Source organism: Mesoplodon densirostris, chromosome 10, assembly GCF_025265405.1.
Source record: "Mesoplodon densirostris isolate mMesDen1 chromosome 10, mMesDen1 primary haplotype, whole genome shotgun sequence".
Taxonomy (NCBI): Eukaryota; Metazoa; Chordata; class Mammalia; order Artiodactyla; family Ziphiidae; genus Mesoplodon; species Mesoplodon densirostris.
In genome coordinates, this window is record NC_082670.1 from 42,927,675 (window position 1) to 42,946,039 (window position 18,365).

Consider the following 18,365-nt stretch of genomic DNA (forward strand, 5'->3'; position numbering starts at 1 on the left):
ATAGATAGCTATTACACCAGACCCTAAGGAAGTAAGAATGTTAAACACAGCAAAGACCCTGCTCTCTTAGAGCATGTATTCTCTTGGGGAAAGAAAGAAAATAAACAACTAAATAAACAAGTAAAGAGTTAAATAAACAAGTAAAGAGTTAAATGAAACAAGTTGATGTGAGAGAAAGTAACTAAAGCCTTACTTTAGTTGGAGTTGTCTGGGAAGACTCACTAAGGAGGTGGTATTTATGCTGTCAGGACCTGAGTGACCAGAAATCACAGCCAGGGAAGGAGCATGACCCATGACTGGAAGAGAGAATAACCAGGTAAGGACCTGCAATGGGTCCCAGGCTGGCTTGTTCCAGGAGCAGAGAAAAGACAACAGGCTAGGACACAACACACAAGGGGAAGTGCCACAAGGTACTTGGAATACATGGAGCTTCCAATACCTGTTAAATACCGGAGAGGAGGTGTCAAACTGGCAAGTGCTTCTCAAACTTTAATAAACATATGAGTCCTGCAAGGATCTTGTTAAAAATGCAGATGGTGATGCAGTCAGTCTGGAGTGGAGCCCCAGATTCTGCTTTTCCCAAAAGCTCCCAGGTGATGACAACCCTTCTGGTCACAGAATACATTTGGATGAGGGGGCGGGGTGTAGGCAATTTTGCATTTGTGAGTCTCTAGTTAAACACAATGGAGAGAGGAAGGAGACCAAACAATGAAAGAGGTGGTAGGACCTGGGACCAAGGATGTAGTATGGCCCAGGAGAAAGCAGGGTCACAGAAATCAAGAAGTGCTTCAAGTAGGGGGAAGTGTGTAGAACACAGAGGTGTAAAGGTAGCATGAGGACCAGGAAGTGGACTTAGATTTAGCACATAACAGCCCCTGGAAAACTGTTATAGAGTAAGTTCACTTCCTTTTTTTTTTTAAATTGAAGTATAGTTGATTTACAATATTGTTAGTTTCTGGTGTACGGCAAAGTGATTCAGTCATACATATATATGTATATATCCATATTCTTTTTGTTCTATTCTTTCCCATTATAGGTTATTGTAAGACACTGAATATAGTTCCTTGTGCTATACCATGGATCTTTGTTGCTTGTTTATTTTACATATGGTAGTGTACATCTGTTAATCCCAAATTCCTAATTTATCTCCCCTCCCCCCACCTTTCCCCTTTGGTAACCATAAGTTTGTTTTCTATGTTTGTGAGTCTGTTTCTGTTTTTGTAAATAAGTTCATCTGTACTATTGTTTTAGAGTACATTAACCTCTAATACTGCTCTGGGTGGGTTTCACACGTTACCATTCTTCTCAAGCCCTCACTCCACCCCCAGTTGTAATGCTCGCAGATCTCACTTCCTACCTTCCTGAAAAATATAGAGACTAATTAGCAAGATGGACTACTTTACCCTTGAAACCTACTCCTCTCACGTTTGAAACTTTTTTCTATTTCCATCCATTCCTCCAGTTTCAGAGAACTTGGATACAGCTCCTTCCTGAGAGGTGTGAGCTCTTCTGCCTTCAATTCTCCCACCCTGCCTCACCAGGAAACGTGGTCCTACAGGGTCCTCTTTCCCCACCACTGCACGGATCCACTCAAGGTCACCCATAACCTTGGCTTGTGTATCCTAATGGTCTATTCCGCACGTAAGTAGTTAAGGGAGGGGCACATGATGATGTTCTGCCCAGTGAAACAGGAGAGGAAGTTTGGGATGGGGTGGGGAAAATGCTCTTCATTGATTAAAAACAGGCATTCCAGAAGAAAAAGCCTTCAGCAGAGGCTGAGCCCTGTGGGAAGGGTGAAGCCCAGAAGTGCTACAACCATCTTGCAACTCCCAGGTGCAGGAGCCCAAAGGTGCCAACAGGGAAATGGGCAGAAACTCTTATCTTGTAACATAAATGAGTCACGAAGCTAAATGATGGTGGAAAAGCAATGTTTCTGAGATATCTGAGAAAACTGTTGCTGCTTAAGCCCATGGAGTTGAGGTTTTCTATTGCCTGCAGTTTAAAGCAGACTAACTGATGCTTCTACCAGAACAGGAGATGCCTTCCACTGGAGCTGCTCACAGGCAGGACATAAATACAGTTTCTCATCCCTCTCTTTCTCTTCCTCCCTCTCTCCCCACCGTCTCCTCCTCCTTCCATCCTGCATCCCTCCTCCCTGCCTTCCTCCCTAGCCCACCCATTCCTCCCGAGCTCTACACCTCCAAAACTATTCTTTTTTAAGTTTTAGACCTGCCCCACATAAGCATAAAACTTCTATCTTCTAGTCCACAAAAGCACTTTGCAAATGATCATGGGTATTCACAGCAATTCTTCACGTGCCTATTTAATACAGATTTCTGGAGGGTTCCCAGGCCTTATTTTATCTCTCCTTTACTGCTATGATAGGGATATTGGTGGCTTACGTATTCAATGCTAAGTAACCTGCCACTTTCATGTCTGGAGTTCATGCACATAAATAGAAATGAATAGCCATATAAGTGTAGCTAAAAGTGTATTTATTAAATGTTATAGTGATCAGAATAGATAGCATAAAAGGGCATTCTGAATTTTCTCAGCAAGTCATAGGCAGTTTCCGTTTCTTTGCTTTATGAATTTCATGAATCCAGAATTTAGAAAATTTCTACATTTTACAGTAGTCTTAAAGGACAGATGCCATAAAAGTTTACTTCTATATGTATTTCATAATTTCTTTGCCATTCCTAAGCTTTCACCCAGGGCAAACCCTGGTGTGGGTTTATGTGTGGGTGGGTTGTTTGGGTAGGTCCTACAACAATTCCAAAGTTTTCTGGTTAGTGGAAACATAGCTTTGAGGGGATTCTGCCTATGGACTTCAGGCAGATTTATTGATTATGTGATTTTCCCCCCCAAGCCAGAAAAGAAGCTCTCTTTAAGTTAGCAGAAGGGTTTAGATGGTTTGGGTGGAGAAAGGATAACAGATACTTAAAACACAAACGTTTCCTGTGGTGCATGTGATTAGGAATCTTCCAGGTGTTCTGGGATACGAACTGGTAGACTGATGTGTGTGCCATGTAAGTGTGTGCTAGGCTGCACCTGGGGTTCTCACAACTTGCTCTGCCTTTTGGAGAGTCCGTGGTTTTTATTTCTAAACAAAATTTGGTCCTTCACTGTTTCTATAAGCAGTTTGCATCAACTGATGCTTTGCCGAACATCTCAAAACTAAGAATTCCACAGTTGCATAAGAGAGAGGAAAAGTCAGTCTCCTCAGAAGATGGGTAGGTATCCTGCTGTGCACACTAGGGACCGTGTCCCACCCCTGCCCCCGGGTACAGTGTCATGTTCTTCCTGAAAAGAGATGATGTAACAGATCCACAAAGAGCTGCCATTTTGCTTGCTCTCTGCACTGACCCTGCCCCAGCACTAACCCAAATGCAAAGAGTCATTCAGTTCTGGTGACAAGCTCCTGCTCTGTCACCCATCATGACCTGAGCGTTAGCCTTCTCCATAGGAACTTAGTTTTGGTCAATTTCCAATACGCTTCCCTTGTGATCCTTTTCTTATGATTGTGTATCTTTAAAGTTAATGTAGTTATAATCAGTACTTCTCTTATTTTCTTGAATTTCTTTTCCTTTCTGTGGTTTTGATGAATATTTAATAGAAAGCCCACAATGCTCACTTTCATATTTCAAATTCTATTCAAATTTATTCAAAGATAAGATCACCCACTATCGTTGGAGAAGTCTACATAAATAATAAAACTGGCAATTCAGATCCACATGGAATAATACTGTCCCCATACGATCTGCATAGGTTACAGAAATGTTTCTTTCTTAACATAGCCGTCCTGTGCCTCTTCTCAACTTTGATATATTAATGTTTGCTATTTCTGGCAATGCTATTGCAAAAGATATAATTTCAGCCACTTCAACATTAAAAGTAACCATAAAAAGTCAACCCCAAACAGATGTGATTTAATCAAACTGAATCACTGGAAAAGTTGTTTTTTTTTCATGAATTTTAATAACTGCCTTAATATTCTTAGGATCACAGTGACATTTCTTGGACAATTTGGAAGTGAGCTGAAAATGATAAAAGTACATGTATCACTCTATTCTCATCACTGCAACTTAGACATTGGGATGAAAGTTGTACCTCTTGTTTCTCAAAAGCCGAGTAACATGCTCCTGGTTTTCACTACAGCTCATGAGGGGGAAAGCAAGGTAAACTGGATGCATGTGACAAACACGGAAGGTAATATGTTTCCAGGGTGTGGCATCTTGTCACTGACCACAGCCTCTTGGAACAAGATAAAGCCACTGAAATAATTAACAGATGTTAGCATACTTGAAATATAAAAGTTCTATCGCTAAAAATTATGTAGGGTCAGATGGAGATTTGGCACTTTGCCCATAATTTAACTGACTTGGCAAATGGGACGTTGAGATCCAGAGGCACATAACGTATAATATGGAGGCCACACACTTTGCACACCATGCAGGAGCTCATAAACTACTGATGATATGTATGCTGTGCTAAGCCAGCTTGATTAAGTATTAACACAGTTTTTGATACTTAGGGAAATCTGAAGCCAATTTTCACGTCGCCTAAATTAAAAAGTTATTTCTATAAGAGCAAAAGAGTAGACTTTTCTCCAAGTTCAAAGCATGTCCACAAATTTTATTATTTAGCCTCAGCTTGCAATTCACCTGATGACTGGTGTATCTTCCCATCAATTTCATAATCTATCCAGCCTACTCTTTTTCAAAGTATCTCTTTTTTCCCCCACTCTTGTCTATTATTTCACATTTCAGAACAAGTTGGCAGTAATGATTTTCAGATGAGTATCTGTAGCTGAAATGGAGCTTCTCAGCCTTAACTCACAAATACATTCAAGTCAAGCGTTGAATGAGGCTTGTGCTACTTTAGAGTTTGTAGTTTTATTCACAGCTTTGCAGATGAAGTCGCCAGCTTCCATCACTTTGTAAAGATTCACACCCTGGTGAGACAAAGATGACAGTGATACCAGGTGGGAAGGGGGGTTAAGGAGAAAGAAGACAAAACGGATTCCTTTTAATTGTATTAGTAGTTACTTAACCATTTAAAATTACTAAACAAAATGCTGTTCATTATTGATGGGGGTGGCCACATTTATCTCCGTGAATTATGTAGATTTAGATTTTTCTGCTTTATTAAAACGTATCTTGAATCTGACCCTATAAAACCATAGGCTAGTCACACCTGAATAACTCAGTGTAATTCATGCTGGTACCTAAACTCTACAAAGGACAACAGTGGAACCAGAAAGATTCTACAAAATATCAGTGAAGGGCAATTAAAATGATAATCGTTTGGAGGAGTTCAAAGATAAGGACTTGGGGGGGGACTCCTCTTAGTATATAAAGAAACAAACCTGATAAAGCTGTAAGAAATATGGGACAGATGAATGTATAATTTTTAATCATGTTTAGAAACACTCTTACTGGCATGAAATTGAAGGAGGTAGTCCAATAAAATGAAGTAGTATTTAGTACACATCTGGAACTTGTTTGCCTGAGAGCTTGCACTGTTTGAAAGCATAAGTAGGATCAACAAAGGCTTTGGTAAATCCATGGATGACAGATCGACAGTTGGGTATGAAGGCCAAGTTCAAGGCAGGCCCGTCATCTTGGGCTTGGTGGAGCCAAATATCACCATCGAGGTTTCCACCCTGCACCTGTGCTGTCACTGGGGGGGAGGAGGGTGGAACGGGGGCACAGTGTTAGGTGGATTAACCAGAGATTTGCCCATGTAGTATTTCATAAGCTCGTATGCCCTCCGTCTACACAGACTAGAAACAACAGGGACTTAAAATCAAACAGACTCAGGCTCCCTTGCTATTAAGGAGTAGTTTTTAAAATTTATGTAAGTTTGTCGTTTTCTTAAAACAGACAAGTATTAATACTCATAGGGGCTTTTCATATAAGTGATCAAAAAGAGGTCATCATTTTAATATAGGTAGTCATTTCTCTCTAGAAACTTTTAGGGCACTGTTTTCTTTGTAGTTTACTTCTGTTTAAAAATCATCAAAAATATTTTGTAAAATGACAGGTAAGTAATTTTCACTGTTTCTTTTTATTATGAAGTTGTTTTTAGGATGCTAACATGTGCTTTGGTTTTGTCATGGTAATGGTTTTGGGTGGAATATCTGTTAGGCAGATTTTGGTTTTACATCCGTAATCTAGTAATATGTAAATTTTGTAAATAATAAGCTACATGTGTGTCTTTCATTTCTGAATAACATCTAACAAAAGATAACAAGATTTTAGTCACCAGCATTCTTCTTTGCTTTCCAGTAATTCCATTTATAGTAATTATGCAGTGGGATTGGTTGGTATCATACTAAAGGATTCTGTTTTGGCCTTCCTCTACCATTTTATTTAATGAACAGATACCTTTATGAAATAATGTTGCATTTATTCTTGAATCTTGTAGCACTTAAACCAGGTGCTTAAATATGTCTCATGTACTATGATCCATTTTGCGGTTTCAAGAACTTCTCACAGAATATGGTTTCTGTCTTGAGGGTACCTGTGGTCAAGCAGGCAATATGGAGCCCTAAACAGGAAATCCAGTATTTCCACTAAAGTCACTGAGAGAGAGAGATGTACGGATGATTGTGAGGGCAGAGTTGCAGGGTAGTCAACCCACTGAGGAAAAGGGTATAGAAACAAGTGGAGAGGAGTGTGTCAGGGAAGGGTGCCAGGGAGGTAAATCCTGGCTTGTACGGACAGTATGAGTCCTTGAGAAGAAGTAAGAGGAATGAGGTACTGTCAGCAGAGAAGAGTACGAGACATCTGAAAAATACCATGGGATACATGGAAAGTAATGGGCAGAGGTGACTGGAAAAGTTATAAAAGGTGTAGAACACAGCCTTGCTTTTCAGAAAATGGGAATCCACTGATGAGTACCCAAATAGGAGCAAGGAATATTCATATTTGTATTTTAGATAAAATCTTTTATGGTAGCATGGAGGATGAATTTAAAGGCAGTCTGAAACCAGCAGACCAGTGTGGAGGATGAATATCCAGGAAAGAGATAAGAACTTGTGCTGATGTAGCTACAGCAAGGATAGTAAGGAAGGAACAAACAACCAGAATATTTTAGAAGTTGAAGCAGTAGCTCTTGGTAGTTGACTAGGAATGGGAGACATAGTGATACAGGTTGTACAGAGAATCTTGGCTTGTTGGCTGATATCCAATGTAACAACTGTCCTTGAACTGTGAAATTCTTAGGAATGGAAACATGGCTTATTTGCGTTTGGACCCACATGGCCTGACACATATGAAGCAGAGTTCATATGTTAACTCAGCTGAGTTCAACCAAGTCACTTAAATGTTCAAGAAAGGATTTCTATGAATTGGGAGTTTAGGATCAGCAGATGCAAACTATTATATAACGGACGGATAAAACAACAAGGCCCTACTGTATAGCATAGGGAAATGTATTCAATATCCTGTGATAAACCATAATGGAAAACCATATTAAAAAGAATATATAGGGCTTCCCTGGTGGCACAGTGGTTGAGAGAATGCCTACCGATGCAGGGGACACGGGTTTGTACCCCGGTCCGGAAAGATCCCACATGCCTCAGAGCAGCTGGGCCTGTGAGCCATGGCCGCTGAGCCTGCGCGTCCGGAGCCTGTGCTCCACAACGGGAGAGGCCACAACAGTGAGAAGCCCATGTAACGCAAAAAGAAAAAGAAAATAAAATAAAAAAATATTTTTTAATAAAAAATAAAAAGAATATATATATATATATATATATATATATATATATATATATATATATATATATATATATATAACTGAATCACTTTGCTTTACAGTAGAAATTAACACAACATTGCCGGTCAACTATATTTCAATAAAATAAATTTTAAGAAAAGAAAGGATTTCTACTTCTGTCACGGTCATACAATTCTAATGGAAATGACAAAAACAATCAGGCTACTTTGTAATAGCCATTTCTAACCAGAGAAGAGAGGCTCCTGGTGTTTAGTGCCAAGTGGTATCAGTCTTTCACTGAACATTATTGAGGGTCTCTAGGCAACAGGCACCTGTGAATCAGCTGTCATACTATATTTCTACCTGCAGGGGGACCTAGACACAGAAAGAAGATTGTTCTACAACCTTGTGGTAGGTTCAGCGGAAGACACAAAGGTAGCCTGGAAACACGGAGGAGAGGAACCCAGCAGTGTGGGCCTGGGAAATCAGCAGGGAGATGCTAGAAGGTGCGTTTTTGAGGATGGTGGTGTCTCGCTTTCCAGGTGAAATCGAGTATGGGCAGTAAGGCTATTCCAAGGGGTGGTGAAAGCAAGAGCAAGGGGTGGAGGTGAGAAACCGAATGCCACAGGGAAGGAGACTGCAGACAAGTTGGCTGCTGCAGGAGCATCACTCAGTAGAATGAGGGGAGAGGAGAGAGAGGAGAGATGGAGAGGACAATTCCATTCTGTAATCCAGGTGATGCTTTACATCTCAGAAAACGTTTTGAACTTCTGATAATCTGTGAACAGTTTTTTGCCTTTTATATTTTATCCTTAAAAAAAAGAAAATCTGCCTTAGAAACTGGTAGGCCATTTTAACAACATGTGGCAAAACAAGGTACTAATTTTGGTGGGTTATTATAGAGCATGTGACTTTTTCAGGTAGCACTTGTAAAGAGAGTATTCTTGCTCACATGCTAAGTATTATTAAGCTCTGGTCCTCCACTGGCCATTTTAAAAATGCCCTGGGCTCTCTTCCAGAAGCCCTACTTGTCACCATGAGAAAATCAAGATCTTAGTTTTCCTCCAAGGAAAACAAAACAGCAAAAACAATAATCATAGTAACAAAGACAGGCTCAAATTCACAAAGTGTGTGAAATCAAACTGGATACTAGATGAAAAAGGACTTTGGAGATCATGAAGCCCCATAAAAATGCAAAATGGTAGCATTATTGGTGATCTAACTGTAGCAATAAGTTACTTTATAAAACCCACCCCAAGAATTTTTTATTGTATTTTCCCACTATGCATTTTAGCAAAGAGCAAAAGTGTAGTAAAACTTGACCTCAAAGTTGCTTCCCAAATCCAAGAAGCATTCCAATTTGAATCTGCAAGGAATGTATGAATATTAAAATATGCTACGTTAACTTACTGTCTTGACCCCCAGGCCATTAAGCATGTAGATCAAATCCTCAGTGGCTACGTTCCCAGAAGCACCTTTTGCATAAGGGCAACCACCTAATCCGGATACTGCAGAATCCACCACATTAATCCCCATCTGGAAAACAAACCCAAACACCCAAGGTTTGTCTCTTTATGGAATGTAAGTTGTTGCATTTCTATTTAACCTGTTCCAAAGAGCAAATAGGGAAAATCTGAACCATGATTCCAATCTATTCACTTACCCACCTACTGCTAGAACAGTCCCCGAGGTGCTAATTTCTTTTCTGACTAATCTCATCTTTTGGGCTAACAGACACTCTGCTAAGGATCTCGGGAATGAGAATAATCTTAGATCAAAATTGAAATGGTGTTTTCATTGATAACAGAACAAATGTAGGGGATGAAGACTGAAGTAAGATAAATACACACATGGGGTGTATTTTCCAACTTAATTTTGAGCTTTAGTCTAAAAACCTTATATAACCAACAGGAAAGATTTCCAACATCCTGACTGAAAATCAAGGTGCCTTCGAAAACAGACGTGGGGGGTGGGTGGAGAGCTGTCCTATGTCTGAACTTGTATTTTGTGAGCTCAACGTATTCACTCAATTCACCCAATCTTTACTGAGCCATTAATTTATTTTGTGCACAAAACCCTGCTGTTTTGGGAGAAGTGAAGAGACACTTACTGGGTCCTCACTAAGTGCTGGATATTATTATTAATACCTTATGATACTAACTCACAACTCCCACAAAAACCCAGGAGGTAGATACTCTTCCATCATCCCCAAATCACAGATGAAGAAACTCAAGTACAGAGGGATCACACATTTTGCCCAAGGTCACCCGTGTCTCCAGAGAATTCACATTCTGTTGTGATTCGTGGCCTCTGGAAACATGTAAGTTGGTTCATGTTATGAGTCTGGGGATATCCAAGGTGGAGATCTCTGTGGACTGGAAAAGTTGTGAAAGACATGAGCACAAAAGGGTCTGAAAGGGACCCTGGGGATCAGATTTGAATAGCATAAGAAGAGAGGCAAGCAGAGCAGCCCTCTGTGGAAAGGGACAATTGGGAAATCAGAAGCCACTAAGAGGCTAATCTGACTCTTAACTCCTGGACATTGAAGAAAAAGTAACATGACCTCATCTAAAATGAGAAGTGCTGGGAAACAGAGCCCTTGGCCAATCTGCTAGATCAGCAGTTCTCAGTCACAGAAGCAGAATCACAAATGGCTGCTACATCCCCAGAGTTTCTGATTCTGGAGGTCTGGGCTGGGCCCTGAGAATTTGAATTTTTAACAAGATCCCAGATGCTGTTCTCACTGCTGCTCTGGGGAATCACACTTTCTTTCTTTTTCCTTTACATTTTGATAAACTTTTTATTTTAGAATAGTTTTAAATTTTCAGAAAATTTGGGAAGAAAATACACAGCATTTCCATACATTACACACAATTTCCCCTATTGTTCACATCTTACATCATTATGATATATTTGTCACAACTAACAAACACATATAATATGTTTTTTTTGTTTTTGTTTTTGTTTTTGTTTTTTGTGGTACGCGGGCCTCTCACTGCTGTGGCCTCTCCCGTTGCGGAGCAGAGGTTCTAGACGTGCAGACTCAGCGGCCATGGCTCATAGGCCCAGCCACTCCATGGCATGTGGGATCTTCCCGGACTGGGGCATGAACCCGTGTCCCCTGCATCGACAGGCAGACTCTCAACCACTGTGCCACCAGGGAAGCCCTAATATGTTATTATTAACTAAAGTCCACACATGATTTAGATTTCCTTCGTTTAGAAGCTAATGTCCTTTTCCTTTCCAGGAACTCATCCGGGTGCCACATTACATGTAGTTGTCTTATCTCCTGCTGTGGCTGGGACACCTTCTCCGACGTTTTTTGTTCTCATTGACCTTGACAATTTTGAATTGTTACTTGTCATGTGTTTTGCACAATGTCTTTCAATGTGGGTATGTCTGATGTTTTCTCATGGTTAGACTGGGGTCCTGAAGTTTTGTGAGGAGAACAACACAGGGGAAGTGCCAGTCTTAACACATCATATCAAGGGTGCTTACTATATGGTTTACAACTGATGATGTTCACCTTGACCCCACGCCCCCTTTTCCATATGGTACTTTTTGGAAAAAAGTCACTATGTGCAGCTCACACCTAAGGAGTGGAGAATACCTACCTAAATTATTTAGAAATTTCCCATATGAGAGATTTGTCTCTTCTCCCATATTTATTTATTTATTTAAACATTTGTTTATATCAGTAGAGACTCATGGGTATTTACTTAGTACTTCGGGTTGTAATCCAATGTTCCTTTATATGTCTTGTCACTCACGTTGTTTGAGATTTAGCTTTTGGGAGATCTTCAGGTGGCTCCTATCTCCTTTGACGTGCCAAGGGGGCTGCACATTTTTTTAATTGAAATATAGTTGAGTTACAATGTCGTGTTCATTTCTGCTGTACAGCAAAGTGACTCAGTTTCATATATATGTATATATATGTGTATATACATATATATACACATATATATATACAGATATACATATATATATATATATATACACACACACACACACACACACATTCTTTTTTATGTTCTTTTCCATTATGGTTCAAGGGGCTGCACAATTTTACTGTTCTGAATTTTCTCTGGTGAGACCTAAAATGTTTACCAAGGCTCTCAAGGGCAGAACCATAGTCCAAAAGCCATAGATGCCTTTGGGACTAATGCAAAGTTTACAGATATAATTGGTTTGCTTCTGTACCTCCATTTCTCCTTATTATACTACTCAACATGGGAAGGTGGCAATGGCCCTTCTTCCTTTATCACGACCTCTCTCAAAGCTCAATCATATTTGGGTGTTAATAACGGACCAGCTAAACTACTGGTCCATTTAGGACAGTCTACATTTGCAGTGAATCAAAATAGTAAGTTTAAAGAATTATGCTCTAGGAGTGAAATCTGTGGAATTGTCCGGTAGTTGGAAAAGATAAAGGTTCAGACACTGAGCTCATCTCTGGAAGTCTGCCAGAACATCAAATAGACAGAGGCATTTTTCACCTATAGGTTAATATTTATCTATTTAGTGGAATTGAATCTATCACTCCAGGAGAAAGAGGTTTCAGTAGTTCTCAATCCCTACCAATTTTAATCACCCGGGGACCTTTTAAAACTAACAGCCAAGTTTCTCCCCAGAATCTTTGTCTGGGAATGGGGTCAAGCATTGGTATTTCTTTAAAGCTCCCCCCTGGTGATTCTCTTGTGTAATTAAGTGTGAGAACCCCTGAGGTAAGGTTCTCATCCATCTCAGACTTTATCAACTGTGGGTTTGAGTGAGCTTTCATTTAGAGATGCTCTGTACCCTGGGGCAGCAAAGAGTTAATCAGGACAGATCAGCTTTTCAAGAAAACCTGTTTTTGGAAGAACACCCCAAAAAGTATGAGGTAGTGAATGTCAGCAGTACCAGCATGAGAGGTGAAAGATGGCTTTAGTCTACCATGAGGGCTTATGATTTGTGCAATTTTCTGTATGTGCATTAGACTTTGATTAACATCAATGACAAAAAGCAGGTGTTGTTGGAACTGAAGGTAAACAAGAAAACTTAAACTGGTAGGAAAATAACCTGGAACACTTTTTCTGTTGAGCAATTAACTAGTAATTAGTCTTAATTGTCAATATCCATTATCCTAGAAATTCCTATCAAAAAGGTACTTCCTAGGAATACTTCACAAATTCTAAGTAAATAATTAGGTAAGAAATAAAAACAAATAGATATATATGGATGAGTGTATGTGTGTCACACATGAAACACACCCCTTATATATAGATTTATTACAGTAGGTTTTATATGAATAAAAATTTGAAAACCATCCAAATGTCTGTAATAGGGACTAATTTAAATTAGTTAAGGTGTAGCTGTAAAATGGAATGATAAATGCTATGTAAATGCATAGTTAAGGGAAAGAAACAGATTACAGGACATTAAAATGGTGTATGGAACCATAATCCCATTTTCTAAAAAAAAAAAAGGTAGAATTTGGATGATATACCAAAATGCCAACAGCAGTGATCACTGGGTGGTGTGGCTATAGGTAATTTATTTTATTTTAATTCTGTTTGTCTTTGTTTTCTAATGGCCCCACAATGAATGTAATTACATATATAATTAGAAAAGGAAAAAGAAAGGTTTCTGCAAACTGTAGCCTGTCGTAGAATAACAGTAAATAAATGAAAATGAGAATAAATAAACCTATGACTGAGTTTATTGACCAACAATTTATTTTGAAACTAACTGATCTTTATAGGGTGTAAGTGTGCAGGGCTAATCTGTGTGCATAATTTCGTAAAGGCAGACATGATCTGGGTGAAAGCCTCCCTGGAAAATGGTCCTTCCCTCTTTTCTACCATCACATTCGCTCTGGAACAGATTATATTTCTGTGAGTGCTAGTCACAAATCAATTAAATCAATTCTAAGAGCAGTATGTGGATTTAAAATTTCAATAAGCAAATTTAAAGAGAGTTTATTAAAATATACCTTAGCTGTGAAGGAGAATATTAAGATATGTGTTCCTTTTAAAGTCTGTCTTCAAAAAATAAATCACAGTACTTTAAAAATAGAACTTTCTATGTAATATCATCTCAATTCTGTCCTCTATCAAACGTGCATTTCTGTTCCCCAGAAAAACATATCTTCTCAATGGATAGTGTTACCCATACACTAAGTTAGATGACTGTATTTTGGAACAAGATGTTTTGTAAATTGCTAGTCATAGTCATCTAAGAAAATTTGATTTCACTGTGTATGTTTTCTTTACCTCGACTTCCCTATTCCATTAGAAATGGTACATATTATGAAGTAAACAAGTTCTTAACAGAGCAGGAAGAAAAACATTATTTCTTCTCTGTTCTTTATGGTAAACAAAGAAAACATGTTTTTACTTTGCTACTGAAATCATAGTATTATAGAAAATACATTGCTATAATATCCTCGTGTATTTGATAATAGTAGATGGGTTGCATAGCTGATTTTATCATACAAGAGACTGCATTAAAAGATTAATCTTAGATATTTCCTTACCGATGTCTCCAAATCTAAAACACTGCTTTTCAGATGGTCAGATTCCTGGCGGGTGTGTGTGTGTGTGTGTGTGTGTGTGTGTGTGTGTGTGTAAGCACACAAACACAAACGTTTTTCTGCACCATACAGTATGTTGCAAAACAAAGCATTTGGATTTTGTTTTGAAGGAAATATCTTCAGATCAATAACCACAAGATGGCGATGTAACACCAAAATCCACCAAGTTAAAGTCAAGCATTGAACTGCCACTGTGTTCCAACCCAGAAACAGCAAATACGTAAGTAAATAGCTTTATATTATGCAAATAAATATTTTGTTACCTTTAAAATAAGGAAACTTTTACTAATGGTGCGTAGCACATCATCTGTGGTTCAATGTAGTCAGTATATTTTTTATTATTCTTCCTTTGACTTGAACATGTTTATTGAGCATGTTCTATGTGCCAGGGACTTAGAATACATACAAAGCTCTGTAGCTCATGGAGATTAGTTTTAGAAATTAACATTACTATACATTTTGTCTGTCACTGAGAAATAGTTCACTATTGCCAAATGAGAAACGATTCTCTCTAGAACTCAGGGAGCTAATTCTCCCTAAAATGAAACAAATACAGAACTCAAAGGGGAGGTGACTTTGGCTTCCACTTTCCTCAAAGCTCATGACCAAAGCCATTAACACAGTGACCCAGGTTATGAAAAGCCTGGTGAGTGCGGTTATGGGCTTCATCTGCTTGAGCTCCCAGATGTGTACTTGGACTTAAGGCTGAGGAAAATGGATAAAATATGAATGACCACTTCTCCTGGAAAATTGCAAATTAGCTGTAGATATAACACGAGCATTATCACTCTGTACTACAATCTCAGGTGAGCTATGAGGAGAGTTAACTTTGTTAATTTTGCATAGTGCTTAGATGCCCAGATCATGCTGATACAATAACTAAAAGTATCATCCCGACTTTTTCTCATGCTGTAAGAACTTATTCTCCAAACAAAACTGAGAAATATGAAAAGAAGAGGAGTCAAAGAAATCATTTTCCAAAACGTATAATCTTCTATATATGTCTGATTTCAAAATATTTAATGAAATCTACAATTTTAGGTATTGAAGTTAGTAAAGTATTAAGGAATATACAGAAGAATTTTGGAATAATAAACAATGTTATTTTTTGAAGTGACGTCTACTTTTTTTGCCAAGACCAAATTTTTCTTTAGAAATCTGTAATAATGTTACATTTGAATTAAAATAACAAGTAAATCTCTGACAGGGAAATTACTCATTTTAGGATTTAAGTTACTCATGAGGAAAAAGACAAATATTCATGTAGGATAAAATATAACAAATATACTAATTTTTCTAATATTTTTCCCTTCAACTTGTTCCTCACAGCTAATACTCCCTCCAACAGAGGATTGTAATTATCCACATGTGATGCACTACTTCTCCCCCAGCAGCCAGACCAGTGTCACTAGTGGGTCACAGCACTCTTTCCAGGGAGCCCAGATCTTGCTCTGAGATTCTACTCACCCAGCACTCTAAAGAATTACCATATATTGAGTTTTGGTACCAACTACTTGACATTCATGTGTACTGTGAACATACCATGCTTTGTAAACCACAGATAGTGAACTATTGGCATGCATGAATAAAGCCCAGTGTTTTCATACACTGAAGTTATACACCAAAATTGGTGCGTAAAGCATGATACCTTGCTGTTGGGGGTGAGTAAGCTAACGTGATGGATTACTAATGCTTTCATAGACCCTCTCTCGTTTTTGAAAAGGGTTTCCTGCACGTTTCACTCCTCCCTGCCTTACCACACATGATGAGATAGATTATATCCGTACTTTCATGTAGTCTATTTCAAACTGAGATAGAAATGGGAGTGTGTACATAGAAAGAAATAAGGAAATGGAAAATCATAAGGAAATTCCCAATTTCCGTAGACTGAGAAATAATAAATACTATTAGTGAACATTGACTGAAGGCTTATTATATCACAGATACTGTGCCACATACTTCACATATGAGAAAACTCCACAAAAGCATGGTAAGTGGGCAGTAATTTATGCTCATTTACTGATGAGGAAACTGAGGCTTAGAGAAGGGAAGTGACGGTCCGTGCTTCACACAGTTAGTATGAGACAGAGTTTAACAGGTATAACATTTGTGTGCTACTGTTCAGTATTAATAGTTAACTGACTATGTGCTAATTAAATGCCAGATGCATCACTAAACACTTTACACACTTGGTTGCATTTAATCCTTATAACAACTCCAGGGGTAAGGGTGTGAATTAGGAAGAGAGCCATTTACAAATCAAAAGACTTCATTTTTCTGAAGACGTGGTATATATATACAATGGAATACTACTCAGCCATAAAAATAATGAAATAATGCCATTTGAAGTAACATGCATGGACCTACAGATTATCATACTAAGTGAAGTAAGTCAGAGAAAGGCAAATATCATATGATATTACTTACATGTGGAATCTAAAAAATGATACAAATGAACTTATTTACAAAACAGAAACAGGCTCACAGACTTCAATAGCAAACTTATGGTTACCAAAGAGGAAAAGTGGCAGGGGGGGATATATTAGGAGTTTGGGATTAACATTTACACACTACTATATATAAAATAGATAACCAAAAAGGACCTACTGTATAGCACAGGGAACTCTACTCAACATTCTGTAATAACGTACATGGGAAAAGAATCTCAAAAAGAATGGATATATGTATATGTATAACTGAATCACTTTGCTGTGTACCTGAAACTAACACAATATTGTAAATCAAGTATACTCTAATTTAAAATAAAAATTAAATTAAAATTTTAAAAGGAGACTGAAAACAACAACAAAAAAGCTCCATTTTTTCATCATACTTTTTCAACTCTCTGAAGAAGTTTCTGCACGACTCAACATTATCAAGAAATTGAGAAAGTAAAGGATTGTTGTCCCAATGGTTGTATTTTTAGGAAGCCAGCCCAAGAAAATAGCCAGAAATGTTAATATAGACGTATGTTCAAGGATGACTATTCTTTGTATTATTATTTGTAACAGTGAGAAAAAAGCCCGTAAATGAAATGGACAAAAATAGGGAAATAATTAACAAGTTATGTAAGACAGTTATGAGACAATTAAATGGTTCTGAAGAATATATAATGGTATGGAAAAATGCTGATAAGAAAATGGAAGATAAAAGAGGAGAGTAACTATATTTGGTATAACTCATTTGTATTTCCAGATTGTTAACAATTATCTGTAATAAATATATACCACTTGTAATTACTACAAATGAGCCATATTAATAAATGTGTACCCTTCTTTCTCAATCATTTCCTTCTTCTGCCAGGACAACACCCCAAAGTACACTGGCCGACCTCAGTCTCTATTTTCTCATTTCCTGGGTTCAATCCAAACCCTACAGATTACTCCTCTCAGAATCATCTCCTCTTTTCTGTTTGTGAGTGGATATCACTGGCTCCCATGGGCACTCCTTCAGTTACCATCCATGCTTTCCAATCTACTGGCACAAAATAAAATACAGATTTCTGTGCCTTACCCCAAAATCTGATTTTTTTTCTTGTAAAGCCCAAGTACATGCAATTGTTTCAAACGCCAAGTTGACTTTTATGGATAATAAAGTTTGAAGATCTGTAACCTTTCAGTTTAGCTGTTCATCTGTAGCAGACAGTACTGGCTTTTCACCCAAAAATCTGTCTCCTCTTCTTCCAGGACTCAGCTAGACAACATTACCTAACTGCCCTTCTGTGTAGGTGAGGCTGCATGACCGTGGGTTAGCCAATGGCATGAGAGCAAAGTGATGCAGGCCATTTGCAGAACAAGTCATTTCAGAAACTATGTGTCTTCTTCCTTTTTAATAGTCAAATGCCCATGACAATGAGGCCTGAGGGAATGGTGTAGCCACAAAATGGAAAGAGCCAGGTCCCTGAGCAAACACCTGGAGGAAAGATGCCCGCTGCCAAGAACACGTGCAGTGGACCATCTAATGAGTGAGGAACAAACATCCCTGTGTTTAAGCCATTATTTATGTTGGGGGGTTCAGGGTCTGCTATATCAGCATAGCCAAGTAGAACTAATACACCAACTGATATGGTTGG

General features: G+C 38.4%; 1 protein-coding gene across 3 annotated transcripts in view; it reads right to left on the reverse strand.

Annotated features, from left to right (window-relative positions):
• Window positions 1–4,852: 4,852 nt before the first annotated feature.
• The window catches only part of HMGCLL1 (3-hydroxy-3-methylglutaryl-CoA lyase like 1), a 136,224-nt gene continuing 122,711 nt past the window's right edge, over window positions 4,853–18,365 (reverse strand). For all 3 annotated transcript variants that reach the window (XM_060110215.1, XM_060110214.1, XM_060110213.1), the window contains 2 exons: window positions 9,133–9,258; window positions 4,853–4,954 (listed from right to left, as the gene is read on the reverse strand). In XM_060110215.1, coding sequence (XP_059966198.1) covers window positions 4,853–4,954; window positions 9,133–9,258 — 228 coding nt within the window. The remainder of the gene's footprint in view (window positions 4,955–9,132; window positions 9,259–18,365) is intronic.